Source organism: Onychostruthus taczanowskii, unplaced genomic scaffold (genome assembly GCF_017590055.1).
Source record: "Onychostruthus taczanowskii isolate IOZ18803 unplaced genomic scaffold, ASM1759005v1 scaffold61, whole genome shotgun sequence".
NCBI classification, from domain to species: Eukaryota; Metazoa; Chordata; class Aves; order Passeriformes; family Passeridae; genus Onychostruthus; species Onychostruthus taczanowskii.
Genome location: NW_024503790.1, coordinates 5,305,634 through 5,330,012, shown reverse-complemented (window position 1 = coordinate 5,330,012; position 24,379 = coordinate 5,305,634). Strand labels below are relative to the sequence as shown.

The window sequence follows — 24,379 nt, the reverse complement described above, 5'->3', positions numbered from 1 at the left end:
TTTGGGACCATTTGGGTTCATCTTGGGTTCATTTTGGGACCATTTTGATTCACCTTGGCTGCAGCCCTGGCTGGGCTCTCGTGCTGCCCAAGGTGGATCCATGGAGGAGATCCTTTTCATAAATCCCTGCTTTATCCTTTAACTCTGTTCTAGCTCAGCCTTCCCAAGGCATCCCAGTGACTAAAGAAACACCCAAAAGAGCCATTTCTATTTTTGACAGCAACTTCACAACAGCCACATTCATCTCTGAGCTGCAAGTAATCATTTCCCATAATTTCTCAAATCCCAAATCAAAGCTTCAGCGCTGTGCCCCATCATCCACACCAGGCTGCTCCCAAAGGAGCAACTGCAGAAAAGAGCTGTGCTCCACCAGGAATTCCCCCAAAGGCACCAGGACTCCTCACCTCTGCAAAAACCTCATCAGGAAAATTGTATTTATTTGAGCAAGGAGAAATTGTCTATGCTGAGATGAGGCTTGGGATGAGCGAGGGTTTATATAAAGTGTGAAGAGACTGGCCCTGAAATCAGCTGATTTCATCCAAGATTCTGCTCCTGGGGATTTTTATTCCCTGCCTCAGCTCTGAGCATTTTTATTTTTCATTTCCCAGCCCTGGAGCTCCTGTGCTGCCCTTGTCAAACGGTTCTGCCCCACCACGGCGTTGATTAGAATTGCAAATACAGCCTGTAAAAAGCTGATGTACAAACAGGACAAGAATTATCTGCTGGCACCCAGATAATGGGGAGGAAAAAGCAGGGAAAACCTCACAGAAAGCAGTGACATCACTGGCAGCCAATGGGGAACTGCACATTCCCAGCAGCCAGGCAAGGAATTGTTCCCAGATGTTGCAAATCCTTCCTAAAAAACAGAGATAACAGAGCTGGCAGCAGCCACAAACCAATTCCTGTCACACTCCCAGCTTCCACCATCCCACTTTTTCCCAAGAGAAGGGAAAAACATTTTAATTCATTGCAATAAAATATTTTCTTCCACCTTTTTTTTATTTTTCGAATTGCCCAGTTAAGGCCCAAAAATAAAAAGGCAAAAAGCAAAATTGCATTAATAATTTCCTTCAGGTAAGCAGTCCCAGAAAACTACAAATAAATAATTTCCAGGGAAAAATTATATTCTGGGTTGTATGTTAGAAAAACAGGACAAATATCAGCTATTTCTGGCAGAAGATGTGTTTGTGCAAATGCAATTAATGTTATTAATTAAGAATTCTGACATGCAATTAATGATAGCCTCTGTATTGTGTAAAAAAAAAAAAATAAAGGTCAACCAAAGGAAAAAATGATTTTTTAAGGATTTTAAAGAATTCCTTACAAAGGAATCTAGAAAGGAGCAGCTCTGTCCCAAATTATTTCATGCTTAAAAAACACCACCACAACAAAAAACAACAGCGAAAAGAACCAAAAACACGCAAGAAGAAAAAACAAACCCGGGCTGAAATCAAAAGAAAGAGATCTGAGATGTGGAGGAGGAAAACAAGCAGCACACAGGAGGGCTGGGGAGGAAGTTGAAACAGCTAATTAGCAGCAGGGATTTTAATTCAGCAGTGAATTAAAATGATTTTCATCCAGCTGCACACGGAGCTCTGAGGGCAGCCGAAGGAAAGACCTGCAGGAATTTTTGGAATATTTTCCCCTATGGAAATCATTGCTGCAGGTGACACCCGGATCAAAGTTCCCACCTGTGACAAACACAAGGATTCAAATGGTGTTAAAAAAGATGAAAATCTGCCATTTCCCCACGCCAGCGCTGCGGAAACTTCCAAGTGGCCTCGGGAGGAGACGAGGGGGAAGAGGAGGCTCGGCTGGGGGGTGGACACTGAATTTTGCCGTTTTTGCACGTGTGGAACACGCTGCAGTCTCTGCCAGCAGCAAAGCGTCCCCCCACACAGGTCTGTGCAAGAATCCCAAGCTGCCTCCCGGCAGCTGGCACACATCTCAGAGCACTGGGGACAAAGGAAGCTCAGGGCCAGTTAAAAAAAAATAAATAGAGATGAAGAAATAATCCTGGCCAAAACAGACCAAAAAAAGTGTGTGTGTAAATATAAATATAAATGTAAATGTAAATATAAATATAAATATAAATGTAAATATACATACATATATTAATTATATATATATGGATTTTATATATTTGATAGATTATATATAATCACTGTATTTATTAATATATTTTATATATTACATATTATACTATGCATATTATTATATTTTAATAGATAATTACATAGTAAACATAATATATAAGATATATTGAACGTTTATATATTTTATATATCATTATATTATATTTATTTGTTCTGCTTTATAATTATATATTATTTTATATATCATATATAGAAATAACATATAATAATAGATCTAAATTATATTTACATACATATACACATACATATATATATACATATATATAAAAAAATTAATATATATAAAAATTTTATATATATATACACACATACATATATATACACACACATATATATACACATACATATATATAAAAATTATAATTTTATATATAAAATTTTATATATATATATTTATTTATATATAGATATAGATATAGCTATAGATAGATATAGATATAGATAGATATATTTCTAAAAGGTAAAGACCCAACTTTGCTATCCCTGGAAGATTTGTGTGCAATTATCTGTTAAGTCCCAGTGAATGGGATATTAAAAAATTCGAAGGGGAACAATTAACATCCAGTGAGATTTACATAAACCTCCTGCAGTAATTAGCAGCAAATGGAGGCAGATAAGCCCTGCAATTTTATGGGTGTTAGTGTGGAAAAAGTCATTTGCAATTCATCACGCAGGTCAGACACAGATGTTTCAGCCCAACAGAAACCCTTGTCAACAGCATCAGCAAAAAGTGCATTTTGTGAGCTCCAAAGCAGCAGAAATTGGGGAGCAGGCTGATGGGTAGGAAGCAGGAAAAAAATCGAGTTTTGAAGGAAAAAATCCAAGCCAGCTTCCTCCAGCCTGTGCTGGCTCGGCAGGGCTGGGGGGGTTTGTAACTCCCCCTGAGCAGCAGGAAAAAATTCAGTCCAGCACACAAAAAAGGCTTCATTAAAGAAAATAATAATAGTATTTATATAATAATTTAACACAATAAATTACCAAGAATTAATATTAAACCCCAAATAATTAATAAATCCCTATTTTATTCTTTAACCCTGTTCCAGGGCAGCCTCTCGGGGGGTTCTGTGACCACCCAGGGACACAGAGCTGGTCAGTGATGCTGCTCCAGGCCAGGCCAGCACAAATCCCACCTCCATTCCCTGCTTCATCTGCAGCTTTTGGGAATCTCTTTTCAGCTCGTTAATCACACATGAGATCCCTTTTTGTGCCATCCCTTCCCACCCTGGCAGAGCCCCACGCCCGGCCCTTGGGCTGGGGACACAAACAGCACCCGGAGCTCGGGGCACCCTGAGAGCAGCAAAGCGCTGAGCCTGCAGCCAGCCCGGACCCTCGGGGCACCCAGGGGACACCAGGATGGGCCTCCTGGAGCACTGATCCCATCCCAGATCCTCCTGGAGCACTAATCCCATCCCAAATCCTCCTGGAGCAGGGACTGATCCCCATCCCAGAGCCTCCTGGAGCAGTGATCCTCACCCCAAAGCCTCCTGGAGCACTGATCCCCATCCCAGAGCCTCCTGGAGCAGTGATCCTCACCCCAAAGCCTCCTGGAGCACTGATCCCCATCCCAGAGCCTCCTGGAGCAGTGATCCTCACCCCAAATCCTCCTGGAGCAGTGATTGATCCCCATCCCAAATCCTCCAGGAGCAGTGACTGATCCCCATCCCAGATCCTCCTGGAGCAGTGATTGATCCTCATCCCAAATCCTCCTGGAACAGTGATCCCCATCCCAAATCCTCCTGGAGCAGTGATTGATCCTCATCCCAAATCCTCCTGGAGCAGTGATCCTCACCCCAAATCCTCCTGGAGCACTGATCCCCATCCCAAATCCCATCTCCACATAAAAACAGGCACAACCTCATTAAGAAAGGAAGCAATTGGTGAAATTAAGAAAGTGGTGCTGTCTGCAGATGGATCCTCAGCTCTCAAACATTCTCTGTTTGTTTCAACATCAGTTGATTCTCTAATGCCAATGGTTTTTATTCCTTTGACAACCAATTTGCTCATCCAGGGAATCTTCTCTTTTTTCCTAGAGACAAGTGGTGCTCCTTTCTCTGAGCACTGCCCAGCTTTAGATGGGAACTAGATCAGAAATGCAGCTTTAAACCAAAATAAAGCTTTCAAGCACTCCTCCATGCCCCAGCCGAGCATTCTGACCCTGCTGTGAGGAAATGCGTGGCTGAGCTCTTGGAAAAGCCACGCTGGTTATTAGCCAGCTACTGCTGCTGGGGCAAAAGGTTGGAGCACAAAGGTAAAAAACAGGTAGGGAGGTCCTAAAAAAAAGGAAAAAAAGTAACTTTTCCTTCTGAACACAATTCCCAGGATCAAACAGCTACTTTTGGACAGCACAGACTGAAAATCCCAATTTTTAAAACCTCAATTAATACAAAATCTACTGAGTGCTTAATACCCATTTGGGTGTGTGTGGGAGGTCTGATTTTAAACTCAGCTTTACAAAGCCACGTGTTTTGCTTGCCTAACACTAAAAACCTGTCGGGACTACCCAGCTGCCAGAATGTGAGTGCCCTAAAACGAAAAGCAATCAATGGAGCAGGAAGAATTGGCTGGTTTTGTGTGACCCAGCTGAGCTCAGAGCTCAGGTCCAGCTGCTGGGAGCCCAGCAGGGGCTGTGCCTGCTCATCCACAAGGAATCTTTGCTCAGGAAGCATCTCCCAGCCAAAGCCAGGCGTCAAAGACACGCTGCACTTTTCCTTGCATGCAGGAAGCAGCGTGCAATCAATCCTGTATTTGATTTTTTGTGTTATTTCCATGTAATCCTGCCTACAAGAAGCCAGGCTGGGAAAGGTCAAGCTGCTCGGCAGGCAGCAAATGTCCTTATCCTGTGTATCTTCCATGTCTGGGCTGCTAAAATATTTTAAGGGATAAAATAGTTAAAATATTTAAATAGTTAATATTTAAATTGTTAAAAATATTAAAAGAGTTAAAATATAAAAAAGCTGTAAGAAAAGTGAGCAAGATCTTCAACTCCTAAAATCAGCACAGGAATGGAGAAAAGCTGCTCATTCCACCTGAGAATTCCAAGTTTGTACCAACTGTGCAGTTGGAAAAACTCCTATAAAGTTACTTTACTACTATTTCCTTGTGTATCTTAATCCCAGCAAGAACAGGATCTAAAAATCAGCTGCCAGTATCAAACACCACAGATTTCCACACACAAAATCCAACATACCCAGGACACCACTCTTCCATTGAAGCAAGGGAGCTTTGCATTGTCATCTGAGATCTCTTCCTTCACCACCCTGGAAAACAAACAAAAAAAAAAAAAAAAAAGAAAATCAAGAATTTGAAATCACATCAGATCAGAATGGACAGTGGTTTTCTCAAACTGTTCAGGAAAAATACAATTTATTCATTAAAATGTTGGTGTCAGCAGCTGCTCTGTGTTTACAGAACATGGGACTGTGAGGATAGAGGAAATAAATCAAAATAAAAGGTGGAACAGCAACTTTCCAGACAACAACCCCAAAGTGGGAGGCACTAAAATAATTTCAAGAATTTCCCATTTTGGAGTCTCCCCAGAGCCTTGAAAGGCCTGAAGGGGAATAAAATCCCCCTGTGCTGAAATCCCCCGTGCCAGAGATCCCACATTTGCACCAAAACCAGATTTCTGGCCTCAAACTCACTGCAGAACAGGGACAAATTTGCTGTTCACAATCTGAAGCCTGAAGTCTCATCAAAATGTTTGCATCCACGAGCACTTTTTCCTTTATTTATGTTTTTGTCTTGTTGCTGGGTGAAGAAAAACCACAATAACCACAAAGCAGCTCAGTGGGATAAAAGAGTGTCGTGTTGGGGGGGGCTGGTTGGGAGGGAGAAAACAGTAAATGGAGTTTATTTTGAAAAAAATAAAAATAAATAACTCCACCACTGATGCCTGCATTCCCTCACATTTTAAGGAATGAGCACATTTTTTTTTTCTCCACGCTTATTTGCATTGTTAATGGCTGGCAGGGCAATATTAGGCAATCTTTATCCCCTTTTTTTTTTTCTATTATTGGAAAGAAAAACATTGTAAAATATTCACTTCATTCCTAAACCATCTGTCCTCCCTTCATCTTCTGGCAGCAGGAATCAGATCATATGATTCTATTCTTGCTTTTAGTCATTTATCCTCAGACTCCAAGGAGCAAACTCCACTAACAGCAGAAACTCAGGGCTTTAAAAACCTCTGACAATTCAGAGAAGCTCTCAGACCTGTAATTCTGGAGCTGCAATCCCAGGATTTCAACACTCTCCTGGATCTCAAGGGACAGACTGGAATCTTTTGTGTCCCACAGGGAACACTCACTCAGCAGAGCTCCAGCTGCTGGATCAGCAGAGAAAGATGCTGCAATAATTTTATCTGCACGTCTGAAAGGGCAGGATCTGCAGGAAATGACACTCAGGACATCCCAGAAATCCCAGGTGAGAATTTCTGCACCCAGCAAAAATCATACCGAGAATTTCTGCACCCAGAAAAAAATATAAACAGAATTTTAACACCCAGAAAAAATCACACAGAATTTCTGCTCCCAGCAAGAATCACACTCAGAATTTCTATACCCAGTAAAAGCCATATACAGAATTTCTGCACCCAGCAAAAATCATGCACAGAATTTCTGCAGCCAACAAGAATCACTCATTTAAAAACTGAAAACCCAGAGCTCCAGCTGCAGACAAGCCTGAAGACCCTTTTGCTTTGCTTACAATGCATTTTCTACTTTTCTTTTGCTTACAATGCATTTTCTACTTTTCTTTTCTGAGCATTTTCATACAGAAGAACCAATCTATACCTTAACTTTTACCTACAGCCTGTCAGAACTCCTATAATTCCATATTCATGTCACTACTGCCCACTCACAGTTCAAGCTAGAAGTTGTTTTTCAGTTTTCTTGCAGTGGAAAATTCTGAAATCTTTTTTTTTTTTCTACATGCAACACCACCAGTCTTGTCTGTCTGTGGAATCTTTTTGCCTGGTAAAAGCATCTTTTTGTTTCAGGTGGGTTTATCCTTTGCTCCAAGCCCAAAAAATCCCTTTTAACTAAAACACCCTTTGCCTCCTTGGGTTATCCACTAACACTGGCTCCAGCAATTCTTTTCTTCTATACCAAAACTTGCTTCCATTTCTATTCCTCCCTCACATTCTACACTCAGAAATCTTTCTGCCAAGCACACAAAAATGTGAGACTTTCTTGGCAAGCTTTCATCCTCCCCAACAACAAACCCCAAATTTTCACCTGCGCTTCTGCGCTGACCGGTTCAGCTGCCCTGGTGATGGCAGGACAAAAACCCAGCCCGGGCTTTGCTGCAGCTGAAGGGAACAACTTCCAGATCTGTTGCAACTTGAAACTACTAAAGATAGCCCTGAGCTAGGAGGCGAGGGAATGACAGGCTGGAATTCCCAGCTGGCTTTGGGGAGGGAGCAGCAGCGCCAGGAACATCCAGGATGGCAGCAGCAGTCGAGGTGAAAATGGCTAAAAATGGTACAAATTGTTATTGGAGTCAAGAGGATCCTCTCCATCCCCAGCAAGGAGAGAGAGGAGGCAAAAAGGAGGAGTTGGGGTGGTTGGGGTTGGGGAGGTGACACCTTGAGGGATGCTGGTTTCTTCCTGGGGTGGAGAATATTCCAGCCTGAAGCAGCACAGCAAGGAAAAAAAGGTGATTTCTCCCAAAAATTTCTTCCTGAGGTGAAGAATATTCCAATCCGAAACAGCATAACAAAGGAAAAAGGTGATTTATCCCAAAAACTTCCTGGGGCGGAGAATATTCCAATCCAAAACAGCCTAACAAGGAAGAAAAAGTGATTTTTCTCAGAGACCTCATCCTGAGGTAAAGAATATTCCAGCCTAAAACAGCATGGCAAGGAAAAAAAGGTGATTTATCCAAAAAGTCTCTTCTTGAGGTGAAGAATATTCCAATCCAAAACAGCATGGTAAGGAAAAAAAAAGTGATTTATCCCAAAAATCTCTTCCTGGGGTGGAGAATATTCCAGCCCAAAACAGCATGACAAGGATAAAAGGTGATGTCTTCCAGAAACTTCCTGAGGTGAAGAATATTCCAGCCCAAAGAAGCATGGCAAGGAAAGAAAAGTGATTTATCCCAAAAATCTCTTCCTGGGGTGGAGAATATTCCAGTCCAAAACAGCATGGCAAGGCAAAAAAAGGTGATTTATCCCAGAAATCTCTTCCTGAGATGAAGAATATTCCAATCCAAAACAGCATAACAAGGAAAAAAAGGTGATTTATCCCAGAAATCTCTTCCTGAGATGAAGAATATTCCAATCCAAAACAGCATAACAAGGAAAAAAGGTGATTTCTTCCAGAAACTTCCTGAGGTGAAGAACTTTCCAACCCAAAGCAGCGTAACAAGGAAAAAAAGTAATTTCTCCCAAAAATCTCATCCTGAGGTGAAGAATATCCCAATCCAAAACAGCATAACAAGGAAAATAAGGTGATTTCTCCCAGAGACCTCTTCCTGAGGTGAAAAATATTCCAACCCAAACCAACATGGCAAGGAAAAAAAAGTGATTTTTCTCAGAGACCTCATCCTGAGGTGAAGAACATTCCAGTACAAAACAGCATAACAAGGAAAAAAAGGTGATTTATCCCAGAAATCTCTTCCTGAGATGAAGAATATTCCAATCCAAAACAGGGTAACAAGGAAAAAAGGTGATTTCTCTGAGACCTCATCCTGAGGTGAAGAATATTCCAAATCAAGCCCAGTATAAGAAGAAAAAAAGGTGATTTCTCCCAGAGACCTCATCCTGAGGTGAAGAATATTCCAAATCAAGCCAGTATAAGGAGAAAAAAAGGTGATTTCTCCCAGAGACCTCATCCTGAGGTGAAGAATATTCCAAATCAAGCCAGTGTAAGGAGAAAAAAAGGTGATTTCTCCCAGAGACCTCATCCTGAGGTGAAGAATATTGGCCTTGGATGTGCTCCACCTGGAGATAAATCACCAGAGCTCTCAACCTGATTGCTAATGGACTCAGTGTTTGAAAATAACACCAAAGAGCATCTGATAGCAAGGCCCAGAAAAGGAGATGTTTATCCCTTCTCAGAAAAAGAGGTTTTTATTTCCCAGGTCACGTCGTGCCTGTTGGCAGCCCTGTGCCTGCGGAGGGCTCAGAGCTCCTGTTCCAGCACACACAGCCTCCTGTTCAGCTGTTGTTTCAGCAAACAAACACCTGGCCACAAAGTTGGAATAAAAGTGATATTTCCAGGTCACTCACTACAGGTCTGCCTGCCCAGCTCCCACCTCCGTGTTTGCCCCTTGGAAAGGGAGAGCACAGCACACCAAGAATTTAGATTTTTATTCAATATTCTTCACAGACTTGTGGCATCTCCCTCTTTGCTGCACTCCAGAAAAATCTCCCTGCACAAAAAGCTTTTAATTCATCCCTCAAATGCATCTACCAGGTGGAGGGAGGTAAAAGAACAGAGGGAGAAGCAAACAAACATCTGGCCACAAAGTTTGAGAAAAACTCTGCCTGCCCAGCTCCCACCTCCACGTTTGCCCCTTGGAAAAGGAGAGCACTGCACACCAAGAATTCAGAGATTTTTCTTCAATATTCACAGACAATATTCAATTTTCTTTACAGACTTGTAGCATCTCCCTCTTTACCACAGAAAAATCTCCATGCACAAAAAGCATTTAATTCATCCCTCAAATGCATCTACCAGGTGGGAGGAAGGTAAAAGAACAGAGGGAGAAGCAAACAAACACCTGGCCACAAAGTTTGAACAAAGGTCTGCCTGCCCAGCTCCCATCTTCACACTTTTGTCCTTTGGAAAAGGAGAGCATAGCATACCAAGAATTTAGATTTTTATTCAATATTCTTCACAGACTTGTGGCATCTCCCTCTTTGCTGCACTCCAGAAAAATCTCCCTGCACAAAAAGCTTTTAATTCATCCCTCAAATGCATCTACCAGGAGGAAGAACACAGGGAGCAGCAAACAAACATCTGGCCACAAAGTTTGAGAAAAACTCTACCTGCCCAGCTCCCACCTCCACGTTTGCCCCTTGGAAAAGGAGAGCACTGCACACCAAGAATTCAGAGATTTTTCTTCAATATTCACAGACAATATTCAATTTTCTTTACAGACTTGTAGCATCTCCCTCTTTACCACAGAAAAATCTCCATGCACAAAAAGCATTTAATTCATCCCTCAAATGCATCTACCAGGTGGGAGGAAGGTAAAAGAACAGAGGGAGAAGCAAACAAACACCTGGCCACAAAGTTTGAGAAAAAGTCTGCCTGCCCAGCTCCCACCTCCACGTTTGCCCCTTGGAAAAGGAGAGCACTGCACACCAAGAATTCAGAGATTTTTCTCCAGTATTCAATATTCTTCACAGACTTATGGCATCTCCCTCTTTGCTGCACTCCAGAAAAATCTCCCTGCACAAAAAGCTTTTAATTCATCCCTCAAATGCATCTAGCAGGTGGGAGGAAGGTTAAAAAACACAGCCAAGGTCACATCAGGGACAAATCGTGGAAAATACTCCACTCTTTACCCCAAACACCTGCTCTGCCCCACCAACAAAGCCCCCACACCCATGAATATAAAAAAAAATAAATAAAATAAAAAGGGTGAGGAAACGTGGGGAAGGGAAGGAGGGAACAGCTCCACCAGCTCACATCCTCTGCTTTATTTGACTTTGAGGAGATTTAAGCACTAATTAGCAAATGAAACAATCAGTGCTGGGAGCAGCCCCTCCTTCCTCTGGCTTCCTGGAATTGTGTGTGGATGCTCTGGCTCTCCCTGCACAAGGAGGGCTGTGTGCCTTTCCCAATATCACACCTCACCTGTACCTGGGACAGCTCACCCTTCCAATATCCTCAATTTTCGTTTTCTTCCAGAGAGGATTTCAGCCAGAAAAAACAAAGATTGTTGAGGCTCAGCCTCCCTCTCATCCCCCTGCCAAGAATTCCTCTGATTCCACAAAAACTGGGGTGCACCTGATGGCAGGTGAACCCCACAAACCTCTAATGGCTCTGATTCATCAGCACGGAGATAATTGGTAATTAAACAAAGGGTTTGATAATGCTGCACTCTGATTTCATCAGGCATGCCTGGCAGAGAATGCACTCTCCACAATTAGCTGGGTGATTTTGCATTCCACTTGGAAAAATGAGGTTAAAAAGGAAATTCTCCTTTCCTCCAGCACCACAAACATGGGAAATGCAAGGCTGCATTTGGAAAAATTAGGTTAAAAAGGAAATTCTCCTTTCCTCCAGCACCACAAACATGGGAAATGCAAGGCTGCACTTGGAAAAATGAGGTTTACAAGAGAATTCTCCTTTCCTCCAACACCATAAATACAGGAAATGCAGGGTTGATTTTTCATTCCCCTTGGAAAAATGAGGTTAAAAAGGAAATTCTCCTTTCCTCCAGCACCATAAATACAGGAAATGCAGGGTTGATTTTTCATTCCCCTTGGAAAAATGAGGTTAAAAAGGAAATTCTCCTTTCCTCCAGCACCATAAATACAGGAAATGCAGGGTTGATTTTTCATTCCCCTTGGAAAAATGAGGTTAAAAAGGAAATTCTCCTTTCCTCCAGCACCATAAATACAGGAAATGCAGGGTTGATTTTTCATTCCCCTTGGAAAAATGAGGTTAAAAAGGAAATTCTCCTTTCCTCCAGCACCACAAACATGGGAAATGCAAGGCTGCACTTGGAAAAATGAGGTTTACAAGAGAATTCTCCTTTCCGCCAACACCACAGAGATGGGAAATGCAAGGCTGCATTTGGAAAAATGAGGTTTACAAAGAAATTCTCTTATGCAGAAATGCAGGGTTGATTTTTCATTCCACTCAGAAAAATGAGGTTTACAAGGGAATTCTCCTTTCCTCCAACACCACAGAGATGGAAAATGCAAGGCTGCATTTGGAAAAATGAGGTTTACAAGGAAATTCTCCTTTCCGCCAACACCACAGAGATGGAAAATGCAAGGCTGCATTTGGAAAAATGAGGTTTACAAGGAAATTCTCCTTTCCGCCAACACCACAGAGATGGAAAATGCAAGGCTGCATTTGGAAAAATGAGGTTTACAAGGAAATTCTCCTTTCCGCCAACACCACAGAGATGGGAAGGGCAGGGGTGATTATTCATTCCACTCAGAAAAATGAGGTTTACAAGGGAATTCTCCTTTCCTCCAACACCACAGAGATGGGAAGTGCAGGGTTGATTATTCATTCCACTCAGAAAAATGAGGTTTACAAGGGAATTCTCCTTTCCTCCAACACCACAGAGATGGAAATGCAGAAATGCAGGGCTGAGACAGATTTATTCCAGGTTAAACTGCACCATGACACAAACAGAGCACCCCAATGTCCTTCAGCACCAGATTAATCTCGTTTTATCACGGGATCGTCATCAAGGCTCTTCTTAATTGGCCTTTACTGATGGGAAAAGGAGGGAGAAGCTTCGTTCATTAAAAGGGGGAGAAATGAATTCATTAAAAGGGAGAGAAGTTCATTCATTATGAACTTAGCTGGAGATGCTCAGAGAGAAACCAAAGAAATTCAGCTTTTTGTGCTAAATGTATCTTTGTTTATTGCTGTCACCTCGAAGGCAGCCAAGAGATTATTCCAATTTTGTTATTATTTTATTTTATTATTCAGATTTTTGTTTTCATTCACACAATCAGGTGGGTTGGAAGATAAACCCAGGGGTCATCAAGTCCAACCTTCACAGAGGGTTTAGGTTGCTCAGGGCCAAGTTCAGTCAATTCTGAGCATCCCCAAAGAGGGATGGGCCACAACCTCTCTGGACAATTTGATTTTCCTTTATGAAGCAGCAGTTTTCCAAAAAAGCTGTTTCAATTACCTTTATTTTATATAATTAGCTTTATTTTATAGATATAAATCTTCTGGTTTTATAAGCAATCACATAATAGCAATTTAAATTAATTAATTACATTAAATTTCATTTAAAACCCTAAGTTATATTTATACTTAATCTGACATCGAAGGCTGCAGCTTCAAACTATAAGTAATATAACTTTAGAACTATAACTATAATATATTTATATATAATAGAATATATATATTCTATTTCTATACTTAATCTGGGATTGAAGGCTGCAGCTTAAAAATGTAAGTAATATAACTTTAGAACTATAATATATTTATATATAATAGAATATATATATTCTATTTCTATACTTAATCTGGGATTGAAGGCTGCAGTTTAAAACTATAACTTATATAACTTTAGAACTACAATATATATTTATCTATAATACAATATATGTTGTATTATATATATTATATATTTTTTATTTCTATACTTAATCTGGGATTGAAGGCTGCAGCTCTAAAATTAGTCTGCCTGAAGCTGATTAACACTTCAGTGCGAATATTTAATGAAGAATTCCAACTTCAGGGATTTTACAGCTGAGGCCACAGCACAGAGAGCCTTCAGCCACCTTCCCAGTGCAGAAAAAGGAATGGAAATAAAGCCACAGGCTGAATTTATAGGGATAAATACACAAATAAAATGGGATTTTCAGGAGAAAACCTCTTTATTTGGTGAGGGCAGCCAGGAATTCTGCTCAGGAACAGGAATCCAAAGAGAACATTTGGAAAGATGCACAGAGAACCTTCAGCCACCTTCCCAATGCAGAACAAGGAATGAAAATAAAGCTGAATTTACAGGGATAAACACTGGAATAAAATGGGATTTTCAGGAGAAAACCTCCTTACTGGTCAGGGAAACCAGGAATTCTGCTCAGGAACACAAATCCAAAAACAATGTTGGGATGGAAGCACAGAGAGTCTTTAGTCACCCACCCAGTACAGAGAAAGAAATGCAAATAAAGCCATGTGCTGAATTTACAGGGATAAACACACAAATAAAATGGATTTTTCAGCAGAAAACCTCTTTATCTGGTGAGGGCAGCCAGGAATTCTGCTCAGGAACAGGAATCCAAAGAGAACTTTGAGATGGAAGCACAGAGACCCTTCAGCCACCTTCCCAATGCAGAACAAGGAATGAAAATAAAGCTGAATTTACAGGGATAAACACACAAATAAAATGGATTTTTCAGCAGAAAACCTCCTTACTTGGTCAGGGAAACCAGGAATTCTGCTCAGGAACAGGAATCCAAAGAGAACTTTGAGATGGAAGCACAGAGAACCTTTAGCCACCTTCCCAATGCAGAACAAGGAATGAAAATAAAGCCACGTGCTGGATTTACAGGGATAAACTCTGGAATAAAATGGATTTTTCCTCCTCGTGTGACTCTGAAAAGGGAATTTCCACGTGCAGCAATCCCGTTTTGCCCTCTGCAAGGTCTCAGCACTGCCACAGGGACTCCTTCCAAAAAATTCCACGTGTTTTGAACCAACTGCTGCCTGGGCTGCCAGCCCAGCTCTGCCTCATCCTCCCATTTCTGCGCAGGGCAGCAGCCAGAAATCCTGCCCCACTCCCTCCAAATGAACCATAAAATATTTGTATAAAATATTTTCAAGGAAAATATTTTCATATTTTAATAAAATATTACAATATTTCTGAGTGGCTGCCCAAGAGCAGTGACATGCAGGGGATACGATTTGCTTCTCTGCTCCTTAAGGAGCAATATTTCAATAGCTCAAGGTGTGAAAATCTCACTAAAATACAGATATTTGTGGCATTTAAACAGAGATCTACACAAATCAGTCTGGTTTGACTGTGGCACTGCCAGACACAACTGTGCACGGTGTTATACCTCACTCCATGCCCAGCTAACCCAGAAAAAAAAATATTATTTTTGCAGAAAAGCCAAGGAAATGGGTGAATTTTAGAGTCCTAAGCCCTTGCAATTTCTTTTCCTCAATTTCTTTTCCTCAGTTTCCTCAGGAAGGGTTTGGAATAGAACGAGCAAAGCATTTTAGGCACGCTGAGGATCTCCTGGGTTTTCTCTCAGCTCCCTCTCTCCTTGTATTATTTAGTAATTATAAATGACTATTTATATTATTATTTATATTATTTAGTAAATGATTTATGTGCCTGGATTTCAATCTCACAGGTGCTAATGAATCTGTCCCCAAGGGACACACACATCTCTGCCAGAAAAACAAGGAAATCACAGCACAAAGGACAGGTCACCACAATCCTGACCTGAACCCAGGTTCCCAATAAACAATAAATATTAACAAGCCCCCATAAAATTAAGCAGTTCTTGAGAAGAGCTTAAGGAAAAAAAAAACCCACTGTAAAAGCCCCAGCAGCTGCCTGGGATTTGCCTTTCCCCAGGGTGCAATTATCCTCCAGACTAATAGAAATAAAATAAAATAATATAAAATAAAAATAAAATATAAATAAAATAAATATAAAGTTGTTAAAATAAAATAAAAAATTAAATTAATAAAATAAAAATAAAATAAAATAAAATTTAAAAATAAAAATAAAATAAAATAAAAATTAAAAATAAAAATAAAATAAAATAGAATTTAAAAATAAAATAAAATAAAATAAATAAAATAAAATTTAAAAAATAAAAATAAAATAAAATAAAATAAAATTTAAAAAATAAAATAAAATAAAATAAAATAAAATAAAATAAAATAAAATAAAATAAAATATAAATAAAGAGCTCTCAGGGATGAGCAGGGTGGGGATCCCAGGTGTGCAGGGAGAGCTGCTCCTCGTGCTGCTCAGGGCTCCAAACCCATCCCAGGGCCCTTTTCCCCCGCCAGGACACTCCTCACACCACGAAAAACTGGCTCAGACCTCCTGCCTTCCCAGTAATAAATTCCACCCACACTGCAAATTCAAAGTGCAACTGGACCTACGAGTTAGTTTGGGTATTAAAAGAGAGATTCCCAGCCTGTCACAAAATCCCATAAATGAAACCCCACAAACGAGGGAACTGGGAGGTTTGGGATGGGATTGTGGCCAAAAAAAGATTTGCACCGCACAGAGTGAAAAATCTGTGTTTTCCAGCAGAGAACTTAAACGAGTTTTTGGTAATAAAGGCAATCCCCCAGCCCCACGTTCACCTTTAGGCACGGATTTGCCATTCCGAGCCAAACTACAACACTTTTTTTTCTGCTGTTTCACTCAGAAAAATAGAATTTTTAGCACAGATGGCAGGGCTGACGGATTCTGGTGCCCACAGAAACACGAACAACCAACCTCCCTGATTTCAGGAGCGGCCAGGGAAAGGCAGAGATATAATTTCATTTATTACTGTGCTCCTGAAGAACTGTGAACACAAAGAAAACTGCAGTGCCCAGGGACTCACTCGGGTACCTGGCACAGATTTGGAGCTCTTTATCAACTCACAACATCCTTCCAACATCCACAAGGACACAGAATTCTCTGTTCCAGGTGGATCAGAAGCTTTTCCCACCTTGCCCCTCATCCAACAAAACAAATTTGCCAACAGCTCTTCAAGTCATTTTAGGAGAAATAAAAATTACAGAGCTCTAAAACCCCAAATTCAGCTAAAACTTTCAAAAACTGCCAAGAATTCGGCAAGAATTGATGCTCCTCCAAATATTCTTCATGGAAACATTATCCAGGAGCTGGAAAAATCCTCGGGGAGCTTCTTCTGGGAGGGGCCCCATGGAATTCTTCACCTGCCCAGCTCTGCCTGTTTGCTTTCCCACCTCCCACTCTTTTAAAAATCATTTCAGCAACCCGAGAGAAACAGCTCAGATAAAAGGGGCTGGGATTCTGTGCATCACAGGGAGAGAAATGAACCCTTTTTCCATATGCAAAGGGAGAGCAAAATGCAAAATTTCATTCCAAAGCTGCACCAGCCCAAGCGCATTTGACTTCTAAATGAGAATTTAATGGAATTCCAGAAGGGTTTGGGTTGGGAAAACTCAACCCAGGGTGTTCCAACCTGGCCTTGGACACTTCCAGGGATGGGGCAGCCACAGCTTCTCTGGGAAATCCATCCCAGGGAATAAAATCTCATCCAAAAATCCTCCCTAAGCCTCCCCTCTGAAGCCATTCCCACGGCCCTGTCACCTCCCATCCTCAGGAATATTTATAAACCTGTTATTTGTAGCTTTAAATCCAGAATCCAGCAGAACTTCAGACTGAAATTTTCCAGATAATCCGAATGAAAGTGGGGAGATTTCTTCTTTTTAAAGAACGCATTCGCCCCAAGAAGGCTGAGCTTGAAATTGGGAAGAAATTGGAGATTTTCCTTATTAGTGGAGTTGTTAGGGGCAGGGTTTTTTTTAGGAATCAGATCAGTTTTTTAGGAATCAGAGCAGTTTTTCAGGAATCACACCAGTTTTTTAGGAATCAGAGCAGTTTTTAGGAATCAGATCAGTTTTTAGGAATCAGACCAGTTCTTAGGAATCAGATCAGTTTTTTAGGAATCAGATCAGTTTTCAGCAATCAGGCTCTGCACTAACTCAAGCTGAGCTAACACTGAAACAGGCAAACCCCGAATTTTGACTTTTTTGCTGCTTTTCCCCCCAAACACAGCACAGAGCTCCACCTCTCCCATCCCCCCCAACCTCCTAAATCCCACTTTCTGCAGGAGGACCCCAACAGCACCTCTGAGCAGTGAAACCCCACTCTGTCCCCCACTAATTGTGAGTTTATTGAGACATTCCTCCTGCTCCTGGGCACAGGCAGATGAGGAGAGCTCCAGCCCCAGAGGTTTTGCAATCTGCCCCTTCTTTATTGCAGCTCTGCTCCTGTCTTTGCTCATTTTCTGTCAGAGGATGGGCAAGACCAGCAGCACTTCCCAAGGGTTGGTTTTTTAATTACTGATCCCTGGAGCCTAACGAGAGAAACAGAAGCTGTTAAAAGGAGACTGCGGGGATGAGGATTTAATTTTTATTTAATTTTTTTATTATTATTATTTTTGGCCTGGGCTGGTGACAGGTGGGGATCAGGCACAGGAGGGATTTTCCACCCTCAGCAATCCTGGGATCCCATGGCAGGCTGGGCTTTTTTGGGGGATAATTCCCACTTGTAAAACCGCATTTCCCCCATTCCTATCGACAAGATTTCCAGGAGAAAATTCCTGGAGTTCCATTCCCAAAAAAATTCCAAAGGGATCAATGGGATGGATCTAAAATGTTATTTTTGAGGTAAGCAGGACCCAAAGTCTGCTGCCACTAATCTCAGTTTCACCATGGAAAAAATACCAAAAAAAACCCCAAAAAACCCAAAACCTCAACAGGCAACCACAGATTTTTTTTGGGAAATCTGTACCAGGGCCTCCCCACCCTCCCAGGGAAGAATTCCTCCCTAATATCCCACCTGACCCTGAAGCCATTCCCTTTTTGTCCTGTCACTCCAAACTCTTCCAAGCATTCCCTCTGACCTGGTTGAACCTCGTGGATCAATAAACAACTCCTGTTTTATTTCTGCCCCTAAAATTATTCTGTGTAGTTTTAAAAAGGCTCTTGTCTCTAAGAGCTTTCCTAATGATGAAATTACAGCACAGCAAGGGATCAGACAGTTAGGATTCCTGGTTTTAACTCCTCTTAGGAGTCAGAAAAAATCAGAAAATCCTCTTAGGAGTGAGAAAGCAACTCCTAACTCACCTTAGGACAAGGGTGAAAACGGAAGAAAATGCTTCTCATGTCCCTCTCCTATTAAAAATTATCACATCCAGCTCCCAATCCCAATCCCAGAGTGGATTCCTACTGCTTTAAATCTCATTTTCAACCAAAACCCCAATTTTTAGCTGCAGCTCCAAGTGCAGATTGAAAGGAAGCTCTTGGGCTGATACCAAAGGAATGCTGAAAAAGCCACTCCTTGGACCTAATGATGACATTACAGCACAGCAAGAGATCTGGCAGTTAGGATTCCTTGTTTTAACACCTCTCAGGAGTTGGAAAAAATCAGAAAATCCTCTCAGGAGTTGGAAACCAACTCCTGACTCACCCTTAGGGCAAGGGTGAGAACAGGGGTGCTGCACTGCCTCCAGAAAAAAAGGCACAAAATGCTTCCCGTGTCTCTTTCCTATTAAAAATGACCCCATTCAGCTCCCAAACTGGATTGCTGCTGCTTTAAATCCCATTTTCTCACCGGTTTCCAACCAAAACCCCCAATTTTTAGCTGCAGCTCCCAGTGCAGATTGAAAGGAAGCTCTGGGCTGATACCAAAGGAATGCTGAAAAAGCCACTCCTTGGAGGAGTCCCTGCAGAAGAATAATCAGAGGAGAATTAGTGCACACAATGGAAAGAATGAGGATTTGAACCTCACCCAAAGGGTGGCAGAGCAGACACAGCTCCTGCTCCTCCTGCCCCACTCACAGGAACCACAAGAAGGAATTTTTATCCAGTTCTGCACAGAAAATGTCTTTAGGATGGTTCAGTTCCTCGCTGAATCTCTCCTGCCCACACTGGAACAGCAAAGCCTCCAACCAGGTTATTTTCCAGGAAATTAAATATGTTTAATTGCCTGGATCCTCCACATTGATCCTGGAATTTACTGATAAGTGTTTTACAAGCAAAGCTCTGGAAATTCCAAATATTTAAGAGCAGACAGAGAGGAATTCCTCTTGCAAGATGTGTCCCCAGATCCCTGATGAATCATTTGGATCCCACACAGCTGTCACCACTTCAGCCAGGAGAGCCCAGGCACCACAAGCTGCAGTTTTATTTTTAGATGCCTTCATTAGCTGTCATTTTTTAAATCATCAAAGAATTAACAGATTTCTGTGTCCCTGCAAGGACGTGTGGGGCTGTAACCTGAGAATCAGCAGAGTCAGTGATGGGAAATGACCTCTGAGCTTTGCCCTGAGGAAAGAATCAGTGGCTGGAATTAATTAAATCAGCTGATGACACAGCTCCCTGTCTGTAAAAACAGCCCTCAAACATCACCTCTCCTCAATTTCACTGCTGGTGGATGCTGTCACAGCAATGAGGCTGATCCTCAAAACAAAAAATTATGATATCTTCAATTATGACAATATCACAAAATATCCATCTGTTAAACAACTCAAAAATGCACCTGCATCAGGGGGCTGATCCACCTGCATCCACAGGAGAAATAAATTAAAAAAAATTACAAAATCTTCAATTATAACAAGCTAATATCACAAAATATTCATCTCTAAACAACTCAAAACTGCACCTGCATCAGGGAGCTGAGCCACCTGCATCCACAGGAGAAATAAATAAAAAAAAATTACAAAATCTTCAATATTAACAGCTAATATCACCAAATATCCATCTCTAAACAACTAAAAAATGCACCTGCATCAGGGGGCTGATCCACCTGCACTCACAGGAGAAATAAATCCAAAAAAATTACAAAATCTTCAATATTAACAACTAATATCACCAAATATCCACCTTTTAAACAACTCAGAGATATTCTGCTTGCTTTCCCACCAACCAAAATAAAACCAGAAGCTCCAAAAGCACTTCCAAGGCTTGGGGGTCAATGCCAGGGCACAGTTGGACATCCTGCATCTTAAAATCAGCATCATGCCTGCAGATGGAGGCAGCAGGAGAGCAGAGAAAAGGCAGGGCCATCCCTTGGTGGGTCAGGGAAGGAAGTGGCACAGGGGAAAGTGGCAGAGCAGTAAATGAAAAGAATTAAATTTAATTGAAAATGCAATAAATAATTTCTAAATTAAACTGTAAACAAAGCTCGGAAGGGAATGTCACCCTCCCACACCTTCCAAGGAGCAAAGAACACAGGGCTTTAATCCCATGGCACATGCAGGACCCAGCTCCATCCCACCCCACTTGGAAAGCACTCAGCACATGCACTTTTTGTGAGCACATGATTTATTCCATTATTTCAGGATCCAGGAAAGGCTGGGCCTTAATTACAACAGCATGTGCAGAATTGCAAGGAGTCGGTTCCCTCCAATCCTGCAGGAAAACATTTGTTTTCCTAACACAAGCAGCGCTTTTCACATTTCACAGCGCAAAAATTCAGGGATTTTGGGACTGCCCTGAAGGGACCAAACCAAATCCCAGCTTGGCACAGTTGGGAAGGACCCAAAATGTCCCTGCAGCTCCACTTCCAGAACATCCAGGCAAGAGCTGCTCTGGAGGAGATTTTTCAGGCACAGAAGGGAGAAGAAATTAGAGAGCCACAGCTCTGTCATGGTTTGTGGCAAGGGCAGCTGGAATTGCCTGTTTGCAACAATTAAAAGGATGCAGCAGGGCCAGGGGCTTGGGATGGATTTGGGGATTTTGGTTCTTCCCCCAGAGCAAGAAAAGGATGCAGCAGGGCCAGGGGACCTGGGATGGATTTGGGCATTTTGGTTCTTCCCCCAGAGGAAGAAAAGGATGCAGCAGGGCCAGAGGCTTGGGATGGATTTGGGGATTTTGGTTCTTCCCCCAGAGGAAGAAAAGGATGCAGCAGGGCCAGGGGACCTGGGATGGATTTGGGGATTTTGGTTCTTCCCCCAGAGGAAGAAAAGGATGCAGCAGGGCCAGGGGCTTGGGATGGATTTGGGGATTTTGGTTCTTCCCCCAGAGGAAGAAAAGGATGCAGCAGGGCCAGGGGCTTGGGATGGATTTGGGGATTTTGGTTCTTCCCCCAGAGCAAGGAAAGGATGCAGCAGGGCCAGGGGACCTGGGATGGATTTGGGGATTTTGGTTCTTCCCCCAGAGGGTTCTGGGGTGCTCACCAGGGGATGGTCCCAGCCCCAGGAGCTCCAGGAGGGTTTGGACAACGCTCCCAGGGATGCACAGGGTGGGATTTTGGGGTGTCTGGGCTGGGTAATCCCTCCTAGCTCAAGATACTCCACAACCCTACAAAAAGTCAGTTTGTATTTGAGATGATGAAAACAAGGTCCATATTTACTATTAAACTCATTAAAACAGCCAAAATTCAGCTGAATTTTCTTCTGATTTTCCCAAATATTTCAGGTTCAGAGAGGCACAAACACAAATGGAAAAAGACAAAAAAAATAAACGCAAACAAAGCTCAGGAGTCCCACGCCAGAGTCACTCTGAGCTGTCTCAAGGCAATGGATTGTCACCCAAATGCTGTTGATTAAATAACAGAGACAGAATTTCCAGGTCTTGATCCTTGCAGCCCTTCATCTTCCATCATTTCCAGGAATAACAAACAAATTTCACCCCAATTTTCAGATTAAGAAGAAAATCCACTCTGGGGTTTGTGAGGGTTTGTCTGTTTCCTGGTCAAAGACCAAAACATCCCCGTGTGTTCAGGATGCCTCAGCGCAGTTTGTATTTCCTAACTGTAAATTTCTGTGGCACTGGGAACGATGCAGCTGCTGCCTGAACAATCCCAACCTCCTTCAGTGAAATCAAACCACAAACACAAGTTGAATTTCTACGACATCGTGTCCCTGTCACTCGGGGAGGTGAAGGAGGAAAATTTACCAATAATCCCGTTTATTTTGAAAACAAACATTTTGTACTGTTGTTCCCCCCCCCCCCCACCAAAAAAATGTTTGCACAAGTGAGAAAAACAAGAAGTCGATCCACGAACACTCCTATGGTTACAAGCCAACACTAACAACTCACCACATCAGAAATCCGTGTCAACAAACAATATCCACATTCCAGCAGGGAGAAAAACACAATCAGCATGAAAAGTTCGGGTCTCAGGGATAAAAAAGAGGCTGCACAACACATCCAGGGATGCTTGGGGTGATCCATCTCACCAAACATAAAACCTGCACCTCAGCCACGGCCTTGTTTTGGAGTCAGGTCCGCAGGAGTTTCCCACAAACCTGCTCCGTTTTTATTTTGTTTTTTTTTTATTCCTGGCAAGGCATTTAACTGTGCAAAATTGCCTTGCCAGAGACAGATGCGAGTACAAAGAGAAGTGATTTGCTACAAAAGGATTAATACGTTTTCAAAGTTACTGTCTGGCAAACTGTCAAAGGGACTTTTATTGGTTTATTTTATTCTGGCTGTCGCCAAGCCCGGTGGCACAGAACCATGTCAGACACCCCGGCTCGGCCACTCAGCTGCCTCTGGCCACCACAGAGGTCACTTCGAAGCCCAGCCCTGCTCTTCTCCAGCACTGCCAGCTCAGTTTGTGCCCTTGGAAGCGGGCGTTTGGCCACTGACCGTCCGTCACCTGTCTGGCCACTGACCACCCGGCAGCCGCGTGACCACCGAGGCTGTGACAGCTGCTGGGCCAGCACTGTGACCAGCGAGGGCTTGTCACCTGTTCAAACAGGGGCTGGGTGACACCTGCTTGGCCACTGACCAGCGGCACCTGCTTGGCCACTGACCACTCCCCACCAGGAGTTCGACCAGGGGCCATCCAACATCTGTTTGGCCCCAGTGGATTTGACAGTCGCTATCTGAGCGCAGCCCCTGGCACCGTTTGACCACTGACCACTGACCACTGTCACCTGCTTGACCACTGACCACTGACAAGTCCTTGACCACTGACCAGTTCACACCCCTTTGACCACCAACATCCAACCCCCATTTGACCACTGACCATTTCATTCCCGTTTGACCGGGCACTGTCTGACACCTGCCTGACCTCGAGGATTTGACAGCTGCAGTCCGAGCACAGCCCCTGGCACCGTGTGACCCCTGACCACTTGTCACCCGTTTGACCACTGACCATTCCATGTAACCACTGACCATTCCACACCTGTTTGACCACTGACCACTCGTCCCCCATTTGACATTCATCTGACCACCAACCACTTGTCACTCGTTTGATCACCGACCATTTCACACCCATTTGACCACTGACCATTTCATACCTGTTTAACCCCTGACCATTCCACACCTGTTTGACCACTGACCACTCGTCCCCCATTTGACATTCATCTGACCACCAACCACTTGTCACCCGTTTGACCACCGACCATTTGACATTCATTCGACCACTGACCACTCCACACCCGTTTAACCACTGACCCCTTCTCCTCCATTTGACATTCATTTCACCACCAACCACCTACCACCCGTCCGACCACTGACCATTTCACGCCCGTCTGACCACTGACCACTCGTCCCCATTTAACCACCGACCATTTCGCACCCGTTCAACCGGGACCGCCTGTCACCCGTCGGACCCCGGAGGATCTGACACCCGTTGGACCCCCGGGCTTTGACAGCGCTGCCCGCGGAGCTCCTCGCCCCGAGCCCCCGCTCCTCGCCCCGGGCCAGCGGCCCCGGGCACGCCCGCCCTGCCCGGGCGCTCCGCGGCCTCCCCGGGCGCGGTGACAGCTGCGGCCGCCCGTCGCCGCCGCCTCGGCCCGGGCCCGGGGGCACCGCGGCAGCTGCGGGCGGGCCCGGGGAGCTCCTGCCGGGGGCACGGGGGGGTCCCGGGGCACGGCGGGGCGCGATCGA

General features: G+C 43.1%; 1 protein-coding gene across 3 annotated transcripts in view; it reads right to left on the bottom strand.

Annotated features, from left to right (window-relative positions):
* DVL1 (dishevelled segment polarity protein 1) overlaps window positions 1-24,379 on the bottom strand; it is a 60,681-nt gene that overhangs the window by 35,716 nt on the left and 586 nt on the right. For all 3 annotated transcript variants that reach the window (XR_005953773.1, XM_041419584.1, XM_041419585.1), the window contains exon 2: window positions 5,344-5,413. Coding sequence is in view for 2 of the 3 variants with exons in the window: in XM_041419584.1 (XP_041275518.1) it covers window positions 5,344-5,413 (70 nt within the window). In the remaining variant the exon portion in view is untranslated. The remainder of the gene's footprint in view (window positions 1-5,343; window positions 5,414-24,379) is intronic.